Source organism: Protopterus annectens, chromosome 4.part0 (genome assembly GCF_019279795.1).
Source record: "Protopterus annectens isolate FY-2018-M chromosome 4.part0, PAN1.0, whole genome shotgun sequence".
Classification (NCBI taxonomy): domain Eukaryota; kingdom Metazoa; phylum Chordata; order Ceratodontiformes; family Protopteridae; genus Protopterus; species Protopterus annectens.
This window is the reverse complement of record NC_056733.1, coordinates 457,104,247-457,124,698: the sequence shown is the minus strand read 5'-3', so window position 1 is coordinate 457,124,698 and position 20,452 is coordinate 457,104,247. Positions and strand designations below refer to the sequence as shown.

The following is a 20,452-nucleotide window of genomic DNA, read 5'->3' as shown; positions in this document are numbered from 1 at the left end:
ACACACACAAGCGAGTGATTTCTTCTAACACCAAACTACTGTGCTGCGACACCAAACTACTGTGCTGCGACACCCCACAAAAGTAACCATCCATTTATCTGGAGTATATACCCAAACTGTGAATTTATTTGACATTTGGTTACCGGGAATGTTCGACTGGGTGAGAAACCCATTTTCAGCGGATGCCCGGAGAGAAAAACTGTATACAATAGTTATATTACAAATGAGAGTAGCATACAAAATAAAGTCAAAGTAAACTTTATTGTCATACAGATCAACACAGAGGAAAAAGTGCGACTGCACTGCACGCACCAATGTAGGTATGTTAAAAAAATTCTGGAAAAATGGTCATAGATGTAAAACAGGTGGTAGCACCGTGGTACGTAAGCATATTACATTATAAACTTTCAAGTGAAGACTTAGTAATACGAAAAGTCGGCAGCACTGAAACGTAGAATCCTCTACTTTATACGTTTAAAATAGGGGCACTACACGTACTTCTGCGGGATAAAATATTGCTCCCTTAAAACTTAATTAGTATATCTGCAGTTTATAGTGTATTCCTGGCTTCACACATACATATCTAATAAAACGTTTAACGTCTGAAGCTCAGCGAAGTTGTAAAAACGGTGCTTATCGTGCTCATCCTGAGCTGATGATCTAGAACCATCTAGAATTGGTGGCTTATAGCAGAATTTCTACTATCGAGAGAGAGAGAGAGATTCGACCTTCTCAAATCTCAACAGTCACAGAAAACTTTGCTGTTAGGTCAGACTACCCATTTGCACTACGCAAAAAATGTCTTTTGTAGAAGGGTAATGGTACCTAAGATCCATCTTCCGTAAAAGCCCTCAAAATTGATGGCGCCAGTTGTATTGGGGGGCTAGGCTGCTTCAGAGGCGCTGATTGGACGCTGATAGAGGGCCGGCATGGAATAGGCGGGGCTACACCTCATGTGGCAGGAAAACAGGTTCGTGCCTGCTGTTCAACGGTACCAGTCTGCTTCTAGTAATAATCTTCTTATCGTTATTGGTGGCAACCTGTGAAAGTCATTTTGGGTGACCGTGATGGCGTGCAGGAAACTGATCCCCTCTACCGCAACTGGCTTGGATTTTAGATGTCTGACTCGTGTGTTTTCCAGTGGGGATGCCCGATTATATTCTACATCGGCAGAAGCATCACCGAGAAAGAAGCCAGAGGTGGTGGAGACTGAAGAGATGGGACGAGCGTGCTTGTGGAAGCCGGCCGTCGTGGACCATGTCCCGGTAACTCAGCAACAGCCTAAATACCCCGGTCCTGAAAAAGAGGCGATGCCTTTCATTGACTTTGATAATACGCGAGAGGTGTACAGGAGCAAAATGACCCTAGAACTTATTCGTAGCCTGGCAGTGTTTAAGTTGTGTTCCTTCGAGTTTCTGGTAAAGAGGAACAGAGAGGTGAGGTGAATTGATGTTAAACAAGAGCACGTGTAGTCACGTTTCAAAAGTACATTAAATAGTTGCGGCGCAACACACAGCAATAATGCTTGAAATTTGACACTTCTGTTGTGTCTTTTGTTTAGTTGTGCGTTAATAAATACTTGATTTTTTTCTTCTTTTTTTCTAAGATTGAGGGAGTAGTGGGTGGCTAACCAATAAACTTGGTAAGTTGCGTAAAAAAACTGAGGTAGTGTAAGTACCACTTGACTGGACTTGTCTTCATCTGTCTGTATGCTAAGCATTCCCTTATACAATAATCAGTCTTTTGGTTTTACTTTATAAACAGTGGGTTGAACAAGTAATACCCACTTGACTCCTGTTTTCTTGTTTTTAATAAGAAAGCAAGGTGATCTTTAACTCGGATCTTGCACAAGTATTCATGACATCAGTCTGTTTTAGCACATCATATGCTGCTATCGTTCCCTTACAACTAGTTTTTTTTCTTTTTTGTCTGTTTGTTTTTTTCTTAAGGAAAGTATTACTGCCCTTAAGAATGGAAAACTACATTTCCTTAGTACTAGGCTTCCTTGCCTGATTATACTAGAATCTGTTGCAGTTCTGCAGGCGTTTGTTTATTAAATTAATCTAATATTTGCTTGCATACATTGCTCTCAGCCTCTTTTCTCCAGATATTAGGGTTATAGCCAAAATAATTACTGGCAAAGTCACAAAATCAGGGACTCTGTTAACATATTGACAGTATTCACTTACAAAGTTAACAGTATAAAAAGATTTGCATTACTGTGTATTATGTGGCGAACAGCTAATCTGTAGCTCTAATGACTTTAAGTCACACTGTTTTGGGACATAGTTATAAATGCCATAAAATATAGGCTAAACTGTAAAGACAAGATCGAGGTATGCTGGTATATGAAATAAAACTTTGCAGAACATCACTGATTTTGCCTCATATGTCTGTCACTCCCCTCAAAACAGGTTTCATTTTCTGGTAAATCACGAAGGACTATTGTCAGTTAATAAAGTCATACATTAGAATTTCATACTTATTGCACAGAAAATGCATGTTGTTGCTGAAACTGTTGGTGTATTATTTTTAAGTGAATTAGAGTAATATTCAAACACTGTCCTTTAGTTTGTTCCTTTGCCCCCCCCCCCCCCATTATTTTAACTTTGTTCAGAATTCTTGAATAAAGAAGAGAAAAGGTACAGATAAATTGGAAAATCTGGTGTGTCTGTACTTGATTGTGATGTTCAGTTAACTAGATCATCATTGAATTGTGCCTGCAAGTTTTCCTGTTTCATCTGGAATCTTTGTGCCCATTTTGTCAGTCATGTAATCGATATGGACTTGCTCATCTGTTACAAACATGGCCTATACTTTTATACTGTTTACAAAGTTCTTAGCTGAGCTTTACAGTTTTTAGTGTTAAAAATATGTTGAATTTTATCAGGAATCCTTGTGCCCACTCTCGAATAACCATAATTAAGGTGAAAAGCTCTTCCATTAAACATTGCCTTTACAGTAGCACAGTAAGCATTTAGCTGAGCCTTACAAATTTTTAAGGAAAAAATGTCCTAGCATACAACATACATCAGTAACATTAGTATTTACAAAAGTGGAAGTACAACTGTGACAAAGTGACATATTATGCAGAGATTTGCTGGCACTGTCTTGATTGCATTGCCCATTATTGCTTATAGTGCATGACAAGGCAATTATTGTATTTCAGTAGAACTCTTTTAAAAATGCCTTTAAGTTAAATCTGTCTAGTGTCTCACACAGTTCCAACTTTTTCCCTTGACTAATGCAACTGTTAATTTAATTGCAACTTGTCTAACATTGATACATACCCGTGTGTTAGCTTGCACTGCATTTGAAATTTTTACTGCTGTTTTAGCTACTTTTCTGTATGTGTGTGTGTATATATATATATATATATATATATATATATATATATATATATATATATATATACTTTTCCTGTAACTAGTGTAGTCTAGATTCAGATTTGCTGTATCCAGGACTGTATGGAAGCTTCTGAACCCCCCCCCCCTCCCCCGAGCTTTCTGAATTGGAGGGAAGCCTTCTAGCTTATCAGTGGGAGTGATAAGCACTAGGTAACCTATCTACCACATAAGGAGTGGTTCTGGCCCAGAAATTGTAGTTATTGGCCGTTTTTGTAGTTTTTCCATCTCTCTCAACTTTCTGATTTAAAAGCCTGCATTTGCACTTGTTTACCCCCTTTCCTGTAACTAGTTTAGTCCAGATACAGATTCTTAGATTTTAGCACTTGAAATTGTTTATTCGTGATCAGCACTTGTTCGGAACTTGTAAGCACTAAATAGCATACCAATTACTAAAGCACTCAACCTTCCTCATTACCTAGAGGAAAACAGTTTTGGTACTTACTTTCCTCACTTGCTTAGAGAAAAACAGCTCTTGTACTCACTTTCCTCACTTATCTAGAGAAAAATAGTTTTTTATTCAGGCATGTCCAAAGGTCAGCTCCCAGTGTTCTCTCCTGTCTATCTGATGAATCTGGGCATCTTGGGGCAATGTAGAAATTGCTTTATGTACACAGACAACCCTCTCCTCCTACCACCCAACACTACAACCTGTAAGAGATGCACTTATCTAGCCAAACTGGATGTAAAGCTCTCTCCATTCAAGACTGAACCTGACAGTCAAGAGGAGAAAGTAAACACTTGCACCACACCACACTCATCACAGTCTCACTAAATCTACACCACCAAAATCCACACATAGAAACACAAAAACATTTGCGGAGGCTCTCAGTAATAATCTGCTCAAGCAACAGAGACCTCCAAAGCAGAAATGCAAGCAGCCTCCGCCCCCCAACACAACCCAAATGACACATAGCCCACAGACTCAGTGTGCCACTCAACCACAGCCAATAAGGCAAAACAACGTACCCAACACACTAGTCATATGTGACTCTATAGTCAGGCACACTGATGTCCCACTCACCAGGCTAAACAAGGAGAAGGTTACTGTCAGCTGCCTATCGGGTGCCAGGATCCAGCACATAACCCACGCACTCAGGTCACTCCACAACAAGTACAAATATGACTCTGTCATTGCCCATGTTGGTGTGAACGACCTAAGACATACCTTCCTGGACTATATGAAAAGAGACATGGAAGAGCGCTCTGATCTTGTAGCCCAGGCAGGTATGACCCTAGCCCTGAGTAGCATTCTGCCATCACCCAGAATGATGCCACAGTACAAGGACAAGATGATTGACTTCAACAATTGGCTAAGCTTCTGGTGCCATTCTAAAGGGATCCAGTATCTGTCTGCCTGGGATGACATGGTCGACAGACCACGATGCTTTGCCAGATGGCTTGCACCTGTCACCCCTGGGATTCCAGATACTGGCTAAGGTTCTTGCCACCCCTATAGTGCCTTTTTTAGACAAGGTTCAAATGACAAATTCACCGCCATAACAGGAACAGGCAGGCAAAAACTGAGGGTGATGCTACTCAATGCTAGAAGTCTAAATTTCAAAATGCACTCACTCGAGGCACTCCTTAAAATGGAGAACATCGATATCTGTGCAGTGACTGAGACCTGGATCAAGGCTCCAGAGAGCAACCCTGCACTACCAGGCTATAACTCATTCCGCACTTTTCGACCATGTAACCTGGACCAGAACATCAAAGGCGGATGTGTGTCCATATTCATTAAGGATATCCACACCTCCAGGCTAGTTGCTCAGCATAATGCAGCAGAGGTTATCCAAGTGTAACTAACTCTGGGCAAAACTGCAATCCAAATTGTAGCTTGCTACAGAACACCCACCATGCCCCAGGATTTCCACTCCTCTTTTCTTGATTTACTGGAAAATATTAGCGTTCAACCAAACACACTAATAATGGGTGATTTCAACTACCTCACCATTAAATGGGAAAACTACTCATGTACCAACTCCTTTGCTCAACACTTTCTGGAATTCATAAACTCCAATGCCCTGGATCAACTTATCCACACCCCCACCAGGGGCAACAATATCCTAGATTTAGTCATTACAAACATGAGTGACTGGTGTTCCACACCTGAAGTCAATGCCTCATTGGTCCGATCTGACCATAAGCTAATTACCCTAGATATCCACATCCTGCCCCCACCCCCCATTAAGGAAACCATGGTAAAAAATTTCTCCAAAGCCAACTTCATGCTTCTTAAGACAGAAGTAGTGAATTTCATGACACCCACGCAGATGGACAGTACAGTTACGACTACTAAATCCTACACAATTGCACTTTATAAGCACTTACATGAGTACATGGATCGTGCTATCCCAAACAGAACCAAGATGCTATCCTCCAAAAAAAGGAAGCCAATCTGGTGGTCCCCTGCCATAAACAAACTTTACAACAGAAGGAAGAAACTGTTGTAAAAGAGAGTAAAATCCCATGAGTGGAGGAGCTCCCTGGTCAACCTCAGTAAGAAGCTGCAATCCCTGATAAAATCCTCCAAAGCTAGTTACGAAAACAAAATCACCACGGATTCTAAAGACAACCACAAAGCATTCTATAGTTATGTCAAGAATCTCAATGGCAACACTCGGATCTGCTCTGAGTTACAGCACAATGGCACTAAATATACAGACCCAACTGATATTGCCAACATCCTGGCAGATAGGTTCAGTGCTAACTTTAACCCCCTCTCAGCCCCTAAAGAGCCCATCTCTATACCAGAAGAATGCAAAGTTCTTGTAAACACGGCCGCACAGGTAAAACCACACTTTCCAAAGCCATGAACACAGCATCCATGGGACCAGACAACATCCCAGGCTGCGTTCTACACGAACTACAAAACAAACTGGCACCCCATCTAAGTACCATGTTCAATCATAGACTCACCTCAGGCTTTGTGCCTGCTGAATGGCGCACAGCGATGGTTATCCCACTCCACAAGGGGAAAGCCACCATGGACCCCGGGAACTACTGCCCCATTAGCCTGATGAGCCTGGTCTGCAAGGCCATGGAACGTATCATCATGGAACTTATAAACAAAGACATTGGTAATCTACAAACTCTGGACCCCACCTAGTTCAGGTTTGTGAAATGCAGATCATGTCTCCTAAACCTGATAGACTTCTTTGAAGCAGTCACTGAAGCCGTAGACAAGGGTAAGGTGGTTCACACAGCCTATCTAGATCTTGCCAAGACTTTCAACACCAACTCTCACTCTGGAATTATAGATAAACTCACTAAACTAGGTATAAATCCCTATGTCACAAGATGGGTTGCCAACTGGCTCACTGACAGAACCTACACTGTGAAAGTAACAGACTCCAAATCCGACTTAAGACCAGTGACAAGTGGAGTACCACAGGGTTCAGTCCTGGGTCCTCTCCTGTTTGGTATCAACTTCTGAAACAAACAAGTAATACCCACTTGACTCCTGTTTTCTTGTTTTTAATAAGAAAGCAAGGTGATCTTTAACCCGGATCTTGCACAAGTATTCATGACATCAGTCTGTTTTAGCACATCATATGCTGCTATCGTTCCCTTACAACTAGTTTTTTTTTTCTTTTTTGTCTGTTTGTTTTTTCTTAAGGAAAGTATTACTGCCCTTAAGAATGGAAAACTACATTTCCTTAGTACTAGGCTTTCTTGCCTGATTATACTAGAATCTGTTGGAGTTCTGTAGGCGTTTGTTTATTAAATTAATCTAATATTTGCTTGCATACATGCTCTCAGCCTCTTTTCTCCAGATATTAGGGTTATAGCCAAAATAATTACTGGCAAAGTCACAAAATCAGGGACTCTGTTAACATATTGACAGTATTCACTTACAAAGTTAACAGTATAAAAAGATTTGCATTACTGTGTATTATGTGGCGAACAGCTAATCTGTAGCTCTAATGACTTTAAGTCACACTGTTTTGGGACATAGTTATAAATGCCATAAAATATAGGCTAAACTGTAAAGACAAGATCGAGGTATGCTGGTATATGAAATAAAACTTTGCAGAACATCACTGATTTTGCCTCATATGTCTGTCACTCCCCTCAAAACAGGTTTCATTTTCTGGTAAATCACGAAGGACTATTGTCAGTTAATAAAGTCATACATTAGAATTTCATACTTATTGCACAGAAAATGCATGTTGTTGCTGAAACTGTTGGTGTATTATTTTTAAGTGAATTAGAGTAATATTCAAACACTGTCCTTTAGTTTGTTCCTTTGCCCCCCCCCCCATTATTTTAACTTTGTTCAGAATTCTTGAATAAAGAAGAGAAAAGGTACAGATAAATTGGAAAATCTGGTGTGTCTGTACTTGACTGTGGTGTTCAGTTAACTAGATCATCATTGAATTGTGCCTGCAAGTTTTCCTGTTTCATCTGGAATCTTTGTGCCCATTTTGTCAGTCATGTAATCGATATGGACTTGCTCATCTGTTACAAACATGGCCTATACTTTTATACTGTTAGTAAACAAAGTTCTTAGCTGAGCTTTACAGTTTTTAGTGTTAAAAATATGTTGAATTTTATCAGGAATCCTTGTGCCCACTCTCGAATAACCATAATTAAGGTGAAAAGCTCTTCCATTAAACATTGCCTTTACAGTAGCACAGTAAGCATTTAGCTGAGCCTTACAAATTTTTAAGGAAAAAATATTTCTTTCAATGTCCTAGCATACAACATACATCAGTAACATTAGTATTTACAAAAGTGGAAGTACAGCTGTGACATTGAATCTCCATTCATAGATTAGTTGTACATACATAGGTTTTAGCATTTTAATATATTATCTCATTTTTTATATTCAAACATGTAGTTTAGTATATTTATTACACTACCCTCCCTTGTTTATGGGTCTTCTTTAGTACACAGAGATGTATTTAGTTGTACATCTTTTACTTTACTTGTTACCTAAGTAGTACCCACTATAGTTCTTCCAGTTCTTTTTCTTTTTTAGGTGGAATATTCTGGTTAAGTAGGATTTGTTTACATTATCCTACCTATTTCATTGCACAATATATGGTTATTTATTGTATTTTTTGTACTAAGTAAAATATCAACTTTTAAAATGTTTTATCGTTTATTGTGTACATAGATTAGTATAATTATTAGTGTTTGACGAATATTCTATTGTTAGTGGAAGCAATAGGTCGATGAATGATATATGCACTGAGTTCAAGTGTATTTCCATTATTTCCACTATTATTATGGATTTGAACATTGCAGTATTACATTTTAATTTACAGAGTAGGTAGTACAATGTACACATTGTTATAGGAATTTTTATTTATTTAGTCATGCATTTTGCAACATTAGGATCCAGTGTTTCAATGCACATATTTATAAATACATCACACGATGTTATGAATTATGTAATATTATATGAGTGTTGCCCTTTAAAAATGTAAGTGTTTTGCAAGATTGTTGGCGCCAAAATGTATTTAAATATCATTGTAAGATTTTATTCATGGTTCTGAGGAAGTCTGATGCTGATCAGACGAAAGCGCTTAACCATATACTGTTGTTCGCTACCATTTTGGTGTTTTAAACATTAAACAGAGGATTATTTCAACTTTTGGTGTCCGAGCTTTTTGGGTATGTTTTGCTGACGCCCTTTCTGGAGTATTGACATTTGGTACGATTCGCATTGTCTGTTTCTGTACTTTTCTGTATGTGTGTATATATATATATATATATATATATATATATATATATATATATATATATATATATATATATACTTTTCCTGTAACTAGTGTAGTCTAGATTCAGATTTGCTGTATCCAGGACTGTATGGAAGCTTCTGAACCCCCCTCCCCCGAGCTTTCTGAATTGGAGGGAAGCCTTCTAGCTTATCAGTGGGAGTGATAAGCACTAGGTAACCTATCTACCACATAAGGAGTGGTTCTGGCCCAGAAATTGTAGTTATTGGCCGTTTTGGTAGTTTTTCCATCTCTCTCAACTTTCTGATTTAAAAGCCTGCGTTTGCACTTGTTTCCCCCCTTTCCTGTAACTAGTTTAGTCCAGATACAGATTCTTAGTTTTAGCACTTGAAATTGCTTATTCGTGATCAGCACTTGTTCGGAACTTGTAAGCACTAAATAGCATACCAATTACTAAAGCACTCAACCTTCCTCATTACCTAGAGGAAAACAGTTTTGGTACTTACTTTCCTCACTTGCTTAGAGAAAAACAGCTCTTGTACTCACTTTCCTCACTTATCTAGAGAAAAATAGTTTTTTATTCAGGCATGTCCAAAGGTCAGCTCCCAGTGTTCTCTCCTGTCTATCTGATGAATCTGGGCATCTTGGGGCAATGTAGAAATTGCTTTATGTACACAGACAACCCTCTCCTCCTACCACCCAACACTACAACCTGTGAGAGATGCACTTATCTAGCCAAACTGGAGGTAAAGCTCTCTCCATTCAAGACTGAACCTGACAGTCAAGAGGAGAAAGTAAACACTTGCACCACACCACACTCATCACAGTCTCACTAAATCTACACCACCAAAATCCACACATAGAAACACAAAAACATTCGCGGAGGCTCTCAGTAATAATCTGCTCAAGCAACAGAGACCTCCAAAGCAGAAATGCAAGCAGCCTCCACCCCCCAACACAACCCAAATGACACATAGCCCACAGACTCAGTGTGCCACTCAACCACAGCCAATAAGGCAAAACAACATACCCAACACACTAGTCATATGTGACTCTATAGTCAGGCACACTGATGTCCCACTCACCAGGCTAAACAAGGAGAAGGTTACTGTCGGCTGCCTATCGGGTGCCAGGATCCAGCACATAACCCACACACTCAGGTCACTCCACAGCAAGTACAAATATGACTCTGTCATTGCCCATGTTGGTGTGAATGACCTAAGACATACCTTCCTGGACTATATGAAAAGAGACATGGAAGAGCGCTCTGATCTTGTAGCCCAGGCAGGTATGACCCTAGCCCTGAGTAGCATTCTGCCATCACCCAGAATGATGCCACAGTACAAGGACAAGATGATTGACTTCAACAATTGGCTAAGCTTCTGGTGCCATTCTAAAGGGATCCAGTATCTGTCTGCCTGGGATGACATGGTCGACAGACCACGATGCTTTGCCAGATGGCTTGCACCTGTCACCCCTGGGATTCTGGATACTGGCTAAGGTTCTTGCCATCCCTATAGTGCCTTTTTTTAGGCAAAGTTCAAATGACAAATTCACCACCATAACAGGAACAGGCAAGCAAAAACTGAGGGTGATGCTACTCAATGCTAGAAGTCTAAATTTCAAAATGCACTCACTCGAGGCACTCCTTAAAATGGAGAACATCGATATCTGCGCAGTGACTGAGACCTGGTTCAAGGCTCCAGAGAGCAACCCTGCACTACCAGGCTATAACTCATTCCACACTTTTCGACCATGTAACCTGGACCAGAACATCAAAGGGGGAGGTGTGTCCATATTCATTAAGGATATCCACACCTCCAGGCTAGTTGCTCAGCATAATGCAGCAGAGGTTATCCAAGTGTAACTAACTCTGGGCAAAACTGCAATCCAAATTGTAGCTTGCTACAGAACACCCACCATGCCCCAGGATTTCCACTCCTCTTTTCTTGATTTACTGGAAAATATTAGGGTTCAACCAAACACACTAATAATGGGTGATTTCAACTACCTCACCATTAAATGGGAAAACTACTCATGTACCAACTCCTTTGCTCAACACTTTCTGGAATTCATAAACTCCAATGCCCTGGATCAACTTATCCACACCCCCACCAGGGGCAACAATATCCTAGATTTAGTCATTACAAACATGAGTGACTGGTGTTCCACACCTGAAGTCAATGCCTCATTGGTCCGATCTGACCATAAGCTAATTACCCTAGATATCCACATCCTGCCCCCACCCCCCATTAAGGAAACCATGGTAAAAAATTTCTCCAAAGCCAACTTCATGCTTCTTAAGACAGAAGTGGTGAATTTCATGACACCCACGCAGATGGACAATACAGTTACGACTACTAAATCCTACACAATTGCACTTTATAAGCACTTACATGAGTGCATGGATCGTGCTATCCCAAACAGAACCAAGATGCTATCCTCCAAAAAAAGGAAGCCAATCTGGTGGTCCCCTGCCATAAACAAACTTTACAACAGAAGGAAGAAACTGTTGTAAAAGAGAGTAAAATCCCATGAGTGGAGGAGCTCCCTGGTCAACCTCAGTAAGAAGCTGCAATCCCTGATAAAATCCTCCAAAGCTAGTTACGAAAACAAAATCACCACAGATTCTAAAGACAACCACAAAGCATTCTATAGTTATGTCAAGAATCTCAATGGCAACACTCAGATCTGCTCTGAGTTACAGCACAATGGCACTAAATATACAGACCCAACTGATATTGCCAACATCCTGGCAGATAGGTTCAGTGCTAACTTTAACCCCCTCTCAGCCCCTAAAGAGCCCATCTCTATACCAGAAGAATGCAAAGTTCTTGTAAACACAGCCACACAGGTAAAACCACACTTTCCAAAGCCATGAACACAGCATCCATGGGACGAGACAACATCCCAGGCTGCGTTCTACACGAACTACAAAACAAACTGGCACCCCATCTAAGTACCATGTTCAATCATAGACTCACCTCAGGCTTTGTGCCTGCTGAATGGCGCACAGCGATGGTTATCCCACTCCACAAGGGGAAAGCCACCATGGACCCCGGGAACTACTGCCCCATTAGCCTGATGAGCCTGGTCTGCAAGGCCATGGAACGTATCATCATGGAACTTATAAACAAAGACATTGGTAATCTACAAACTCTGGACCCCACCTAGTTCAGGTTTGTGAAAGGCAGATCATGTCTCCTAAACCTGATAGACTTCTTTGAAGCAGTCACTGAAGCCGTAGACAAGGGTAAGGTGGTTCACACAGCCTATCTAGATCTTGCCAAGACTTTCAACACCATCTCTCACTCTGGAATTATAGATAAACTCACTAAACTAGGTATAAATCCCTATGTCACAAGATGGGTTGCCAACTGGCTCACTGACAGAACCTACACTGTGAAAGTAACAGACTCCAAATCCGACTTCAGACCAGTGACAAGTGGAGTACCACAGGGTTCAGTCCTGGGTCCTCTCATGTTTGGTATCTACTTCTCTGAAGTACGGGCTAACACAGAAGGTCTTTCACTAATGAAGTTCGCAGATGACTGCAAACTAGGAGCCTTAATTGAAACTCTTGATGATGTGGACATCCTACAAAAGGGCCTCACTGAGACAGATTCCTGGTGTCAAAGACATGGCCTCAAGCTCAATGCCAAAAAGTGCATTGTCATCCCCTTTAGTAAAAACTCTGTACCCATGAACTACAACATAGGTGGTAGTATACTTAACACTGTAAGTGTGATAAGAGACATTGGGACACAGGTGGACAGTAGTCTCTCCTTTGATAATCACATTGCCACAGTAGTCAGGAAATCCTTCTACATGGCACACCACATCACAAAAGGTTTCTCATCCAGAAAAAAAGAGGTCATTGTTCCCCTCTACTCATCACTCATTAGACCCATTATAGAGTACAACGCCCCTTTTGGAATGTACCTCAGAAGACATCTACAATAACTGGAAAGGCCGCAGAAATACCTCACAAAGAGGATAACCGGCCTCAAACAGATGCCCTACGCAGACTGTCTCAAAAAAACTCCAGCTTTACTCCGTCGAATATCGCCTACTCAGAGGTGATCTCTGCCTAACATACAAAGCTATGTCAAACCCAGAACTGTTGGATATGCTCCACTTAAACAAATCCCAATCCCTACGAGCTACACGCTTTAGGGACCTAAACCTTGTCACCACAATAAACAGAACATGCCGGAGGGATAGAGTCCTGTCTCAGAGACTTCCCATACTCTGGAATAAACTACCTATCTATATCAAACAAAGCTCCTCAGTAGCACTCTTCAAGAAACATCTTGATGATTGGATGGGAAATAGCCATTCCCAGGTGTGTGTGTATGTGTGTGTGTCTGCGTCTTTATATACCTATATCTGTGGTACAGTATATATACATATATATATATGATATATATATATACATATATATATATATATATATATATATATATATATATATATATATATATATATATATATATATATATATATATATATATATATATATTATATATATATATATATATATATTATATATATATATATATATATATTATATATATATATATATATATATATATATACATATATTATATATATATATTATAAGCCTGAAACCAAAACTTGAAAACTCAAATCCTGAAAACACAAATGTGGTGTTAGGTCAAGCGTGGGGTGTCAGGTGTGGTTGTTTTTTTTTTTTTTAGGTTAGCTTTTGAGTTAGGAGTTAGGTTAGCGAGGTTAGGCATGTATGCAATAGTGACAAATATTGGGGCAGTTTTTATGAGTTAGGTTTAGGGCGCGTGTGAGTGGTGGAGCAGTGAGACGGACCTTAGGTCAGTTGGTAGATATTAGTGTCTTTATAGTGACATATTATATTATTTGTGTATTCAGGATATATATATCAGGATTTTGATTTTCAGGCTTATGATGTTTCAGGCTTTGAATGGGAACCATATATATATTATATATATATATATATATATATTATATATATATATATTATATATATATATATATATATATATATGTATATATATATATATATATATATATATATATATATATATATATATATATATATATATATATATATATATATATATATATATATATATATATATATATATTATATATTGTGTGTGTATATATATATATATATATATAAACACATTATATATAGAGATATATAAATATATATATATATATATATATATATATATATATATATATATATATATATATATATAAATTATATATATATATATATATATATATATATATATATAAATTATATATATATATATAGGGCAGGATTCGCGAAGGCTTGCATGGAGTCTAAGAGTAGTGTAAGACTCCATGCAGCCCTCGCGATCCAGGAACAGCCCAAAATTCCGTGTAAGGGACCAGCTAAAACATCTCTTGCACTGACTGGGTGTGGATATGCTCATCACCTCACTTGCAGCCGAAAGGCATGCAAATGAGGTAGATTAGCGATCCACGAAGCACAAACCAGCCCGTGGAAGAGTCGTGTTAGCTGCAGATATGTACTCAGTTGACAACTGAGTACGTTTCTGCAAATAACACTTTGGAGCCATGTCGGCTCCAAATTAAGGGTGCATATGTGTCAGGCAGCATGCCAATGGCCAAATGTGTGGCCATTGGCAAGGTACCCCGATGCAAATATGAGAAATAAATATTTTTTTTTTCAGCGATCGTCGATATTTAAACGCAGCGCAACCCCGCGCAAACGGGCTGCACTATATAAAACATAAAAATGAAGGTTATAAACCCACAAATGTGGGTTTTATGCAATACATGGATTTACAATGCAGGGACCAGCAGACCAAAAACAACATGGTCACCGTTTAGTGGTTGCTAAGGGGGGAAGGTGAGTCTAAGACATGTAACTAAGCATTAGTAGGCAATCTGGTGTAAATGAGTGTTAGGATACTGAATCCCACTGTCACATAGCAAATGAGCACATTCTGAGTAGTGTAAGAGTTACATAAGGGGGAGGAACATAGTAGGAGATAGGTGACATCACAGGGGGGGAATGGCAGAAAGAAATGCAGTTCATTGGAGGTCAGTGTTACATGACAGATGTCAGACACATATCATGGAAATAGGAGTGTCACAAGATAAGCATGGGAAAGTCAAGAAATGGAAGGTTTACACTGTTGCCAACACCAAAGTTTCTTGCTGGGCGTGCATGCGCACGTGTGCGTGCCAGGAGGCACGAGTAGGGCAGTGTGCGCACGTGTAAGGCAGACAGAGCATGTGGGAGCCTGTTGGCAGACTTGTGAGACTGTTTGCGCTGGTGTGCGCGCGTTTTAACCTGAATAAGTAGATTCTGAACTGTGTAAGCATGTGTGCACGTGTGTAAGCCACTGTGAGCATGTTTCCACTGGTATGCGCGTTGCTCCCCCCCTGAGGAAACAGAAAGGAAAAAGGAAGCAACAGAATTAGTAGGAAGCTAGCAGGCGAAAACAATTAGAAGCAGGCAATTACACAGGCAGAATAGTAGCCCAGCCCAACACTTAAAACTCTGCAAACAGCAGTGCAGGATGTTTCTCTCGAGACACTGTAAGACAGGAGTAAGCTATTAGAAGTGAAAACTGAAAAAGCTTAACTCAGAGCAGAAATGCTAGGGGCTGCCATAGCTGTCATAAGGAGACATAGGCGACTTGCTGAGGGTGGTGACAATACAAATGGTGCCAGACAACCCACAGTGAGGAGACAGAGAAGAGTGTACAGGCCCAGGGTCACCTACCATGGGTTACATGAGCTGGAGATAGTGGAGCACTATAGAGTGGACAGAGACCTCCTGCAGCAAATTGTCGAGCTGTGCAGGCCACGCCTCACACACAGAACCAACAGAGGGGAACCCATCCCAGTGGAAACCAAGGTATGTGTTGGCCTAAGAATACTAGCAACAGGTACCTTCCAGAGACCAACTGGTGATATGATGGGGATATCACAGGCATCAGCCTCCAGGATACTGCACTGGTTCCTGGATGCCATGTCAACACATGTCGGTGATCATGTATATTTCCCCAATGCCCGTGAGGTATTGGCCAGCAATATGCGTCTCTTCCAGCAAATAGCGGAATACCCTGAGGTTGTGTGTGCAATAGACTACACGCACATACGCATCAAAGCACAAGCCGGTGAGCAGGGTAGGGCCTACATAAACCGCAAGGGCTTCCCCCTCCATCAACTGCCAGGTCGTGTGTGATGCCCAGGGCATAATAATGAATGTGTGTGCTGGCTGCCCTGGGAGCTACCATGATTCCCATTTCTGGCATTTGACGCAGCTGTACCAGACATTTGCCAATGGGGACATCCCACATGGACACCTAGTGGAGGATGCAGGTTATGCACTGGAGCCGTGGCTGATGACACCCATCAGAAACGCACACACACCTGAACAGGAACGCCATAATGAGGCACATGCACAAACACGTAATGTAATAGCGCATGTGTTTGGGCTGCTCAAGTCACGGTTCCGGTGTCTGGACACATCTGGTGGAGCCTTGCAGTACTCACCAACTACATGTACCTAAAATGTCATGGTATGTGCTATGCTACATAATATGATCTTGCGAAAACAGCTGCAGCAGGACCAGCATAGGGCCAGGCCAGACAGCTCCCCACCATTGCCAAGGCCATCACAGGCAGAGCGTGACTCGGAGGAGGAACAACCTGAGCCTGCCCCAGTAGGCAGAAGGAGGCGTGCCCAGTATGCCCTGGCCTTGGCAAATAGGCAACGCATAGCGCATACACTGGCTCAGTAGGAACCCTGGGAATGATACCCCTCTCTGACTCACTCATATAATAACAGGGATGCCTAAAATGACATAACCTGCTCTCAAACATGTACAGGAAGTGTAGTATGTGCATCCGACAGAGGCAGCCCTGCAGCACCACCTGAGGCATGATTGCCATGTGTTAAGCAATGTAACACCATGTAGTATATGCAAACTTGATCACCCTGACTAACATAGTACCCTCACCAAGCATGATGCCACAATATGAAGATGGGATGATCAACTGCAATAATTGGCTGAAGTATTGCTGTTAGTCAAAGGGGATCCAATGTGTGCCAGCCTGGGATGACATGCTGAGCATGACATGATGCTCCACCTGCTAGGGGTGGCGTGCACCTATCAGTCCTGGCCTTATGGATACTGGCAAAGGCTGTTGTTACCCACAGCGTGCCTTGAATAGGTAAGGCTCAAAACACAAACCCACCTCCATAGGTATCACAAGGGATAAGAACCTAGATGTAATGCTACCCAATGCCAGAAGTCTAAACAGCAAGATGCATGCAGTCTAAACTGCCCCAGTATGGAGAATGTTGATATCTGTCCTGTAACAGAAAACTGGGTCAAGGCTCACAACAGCACCCTAACACTACCAGGTTACACCTCATACTGTGCTGTACAGCCTCAAAACATGGAACAAGCTACAAAAGGAGGGTGACTAGCAATAATTGTCAAGGATAACCACACCCCCATGTTGGTACCACAACAAGAGGCAGCATGGACTAGCCATGGTCAAGTAACAGTGGCTAAAACTGCCTCCCAGTATATAGCCTGCTACAGACTACCGTCCTAACACCAGAAACTGCACTTGGCCTATGTTGGAATACATGAATATATCAAGCCCTCCAAACCACATTATATTGGGTGACTGAAAATACCCAAACATAGACTGGGAGCATTATTCTAGCTCCAACACCCTATGACAAAGGTTCCTTGAATCCATAAACCAAAATGCCCAGGAACAACGTACCACTCCCACAAGAGGGGTAAGCATACTGGATGTGATAATCAGCAACATGGGTACTGGATGGCAAGATGAGAAGTGTATCCTTCACTGGTAAGATCAGACCATAGAGTAATCACACCAGATATACACATCCTGACCACAGTCCCTGGCCAGAAAACCACAGTGAAAAACATGTGTAAAGCAAATGTTGCACTCCTCCAAACTGATGTGGAATCCATTAAAGGCCCTGTGCAGGTGCAAAATATGGGCCACAACTCAGAACCTGTTATACAGGCATTCCATGAACACTGCCAGGAATGCATGTATTATGCCATACACGCAGGCATCTGGCATGGTGGACCCTAGCCATTACTAAACCATGCAAGATAATGAGGAAGCTACTACATGACAGAGCAAACCTAAAAAGGGAAGTAATCTCTGATCAGTAGTATGGCAATAAAATATGTCCACTTCTACAATCCACTAAGGCCAGCTACAACAAGTTGAATCTGTGAATCTTGAGGCAATGTTACACCTGCCCCATGTACACAGACAACCCTCACCTCCCCCCAAGAAATACAAATATATGTGAGAGATGCAACCATTTATCCAAACCGGAGGCTGAGCTCTTTCAACTCAGTACTGTCAAAACTAGTCAGGAGGAGAAGGTAACCACACACACCACAAACCCAGTCTCACATAGACCTATCACAACTGCAAACCAAAGACATAAACACAGAAAAACATTCCCGGAGGCTCTAACTACAAACACACCACATCAACAGAGGCCTCCAAAGCAGACACCCAAGCAACCACTACCTCCAAACATAGCACATGCAACACATAGTACACAAAGCTGATGTGCCAAACAGTCACAGGCCAGTAGGAGAAACAACATGCCTGATACAGTTGTAATAGGTGACTCCATAGTCAGACACACTGCTGTCCCGCTCACCAGACTGAACAAGGGAAAGGGTACAGTAAGCTGCCTGTAGGCTGCTACAATACGCCACATAACACAAGTAAGCAGGTCACCCCAAAGCAAGTAGAAATATGATGCAGTCATTGTCCATGCTAGCGTGAATGACCTGAGATGTACCTCCCCGGACTACATGAAAAGAGACATAGATGAGCTCTCCGATTATGTATTCCAGGCCGGTATGACACTGACCTTGTGCAGCATCCTACCCTCACTAAGAATGATGCCACAGTACAAACACAGAATGATCAGCTTTAACAAGTGGCACAATTACTGGTGTCATTCCAAGGGGATCCAATGTCTGTCTGCTTGGGATGTCATGCTTGACAAGCCACGCTGCTGTACCAGGGATGGCTTGCACTTGTTACCCCTGGACGTCTGGATATTGGCTAAGGCTCTTGCCACCTCCATAGAGCCTTTTGTAGGCAAGGCTGAAAAGACTAACCCACCTCCCTAGAAAACATAAGTGGAAAGAAACATAAGGGTAATGCTGCCCAATGCCAGACATGTAAACCTCAACATGCATGCTCCTGAGGCCCTCCCCAGTATGGAGAACATCGATGTCCATGCAGTGACAGAAACATGCAGCAAGGCTCCTGACAGCACACCAGCACTACCAGGTTATACCTCATATCATGCGTTATGGCCCCAAAACCTGGACCAAAACATAAAAGGAGGGAGAGTATCCATATTCAGCACAGATACCCACATGTCCAGGTAACTGACAATGCACGAAGCATCGGAGACCACCCATGTGCAACTAACCGTAGGCAAAACTGCTGTACAGTCTGTAGCATGCTACAGACCACACTGTCACACACACGAACCCCACTCAGCCATCCTGAAGACACTGGGCAGTATGAATGTCTCACCAAATACCAAACAAGGTACTCACAAATTACCACATAGGTGGTAATCCATTATGTATGGAAGGAGTAATCAGGGACCTAGGGACACAAGTGGAAAGTAACCTGTCATGTGACACTCACATTGCCAACTTGGCTAGGAAGATCGTCTATATTGGCCACCTTATCATGAAAGGATTCACATCTACGTCAACAGAGATCATTGTGCCCCTATACTGTTCTCTTATCAGGCCCATAATTTAGTACAGTGCCTTATTTGGGATGTACCTTACCCGACACCTGTAGCAGTTAGAAAGACCTCAAAGGTACCTCACCAAGAGGATAAAGGGTCTCAAATATATGTCATATGCTGACTGGCTGTAGACACCCCAGCTGTATGCAGTCACATACTGCCTACGCAGAGGCATTGTATGCCTGTTGTACAAGGCCATGTCCAACACAGGATTAATGGAAATGCTCCACCCCAGAAAACCCAAATCCATCGGAGCTGTGAGAGTGAGAGATGTCAACCTCAACACATAATGAAATAGGATGTGCTGGAGGGACAGATACATAACCCAGAGGCTCCCTACACCCTGGAACAGAATCCCACTCCATGTTAGGCAGAGCCTCTCACTAACTCTCTTCAACAGGAATCTTGCCAAGTGGATGGGTGATCATAGCTGTACACTGGGGGTCTTCACTGTGTCACGTCCAGACAGAGGCACAGTGAAGTAAATCCTA

At 41.6% G+C, this 20,452-nt stretch overlaps 1 protein-coding gene across 1 annotated transcript in view; it reads left to right on the top strand.

Annotated features, from left to right (window-relative positions):
* Window positions 1-549: 549 nt before the first annotated feature.
* Window positions 550-20,452, top strand: part of LOC122799370 (proline dehydrogenase 1, mitochondrial-like) — a 972,876-nt gene continuing 952,973 nt past the window's right edge. The window contains exon 1 of the mRNA XM_044068377.1: window positions 550-1,436. Within this exon, the coding sequence (XP_043924312.1) occupies window positions 1,068-1,436 (369 nt within the window). The 5' untranslated portion in view covers window positions 550-1,067. The remainder of the gene's footprint in view (window positions 1,437-20,452) is intronic.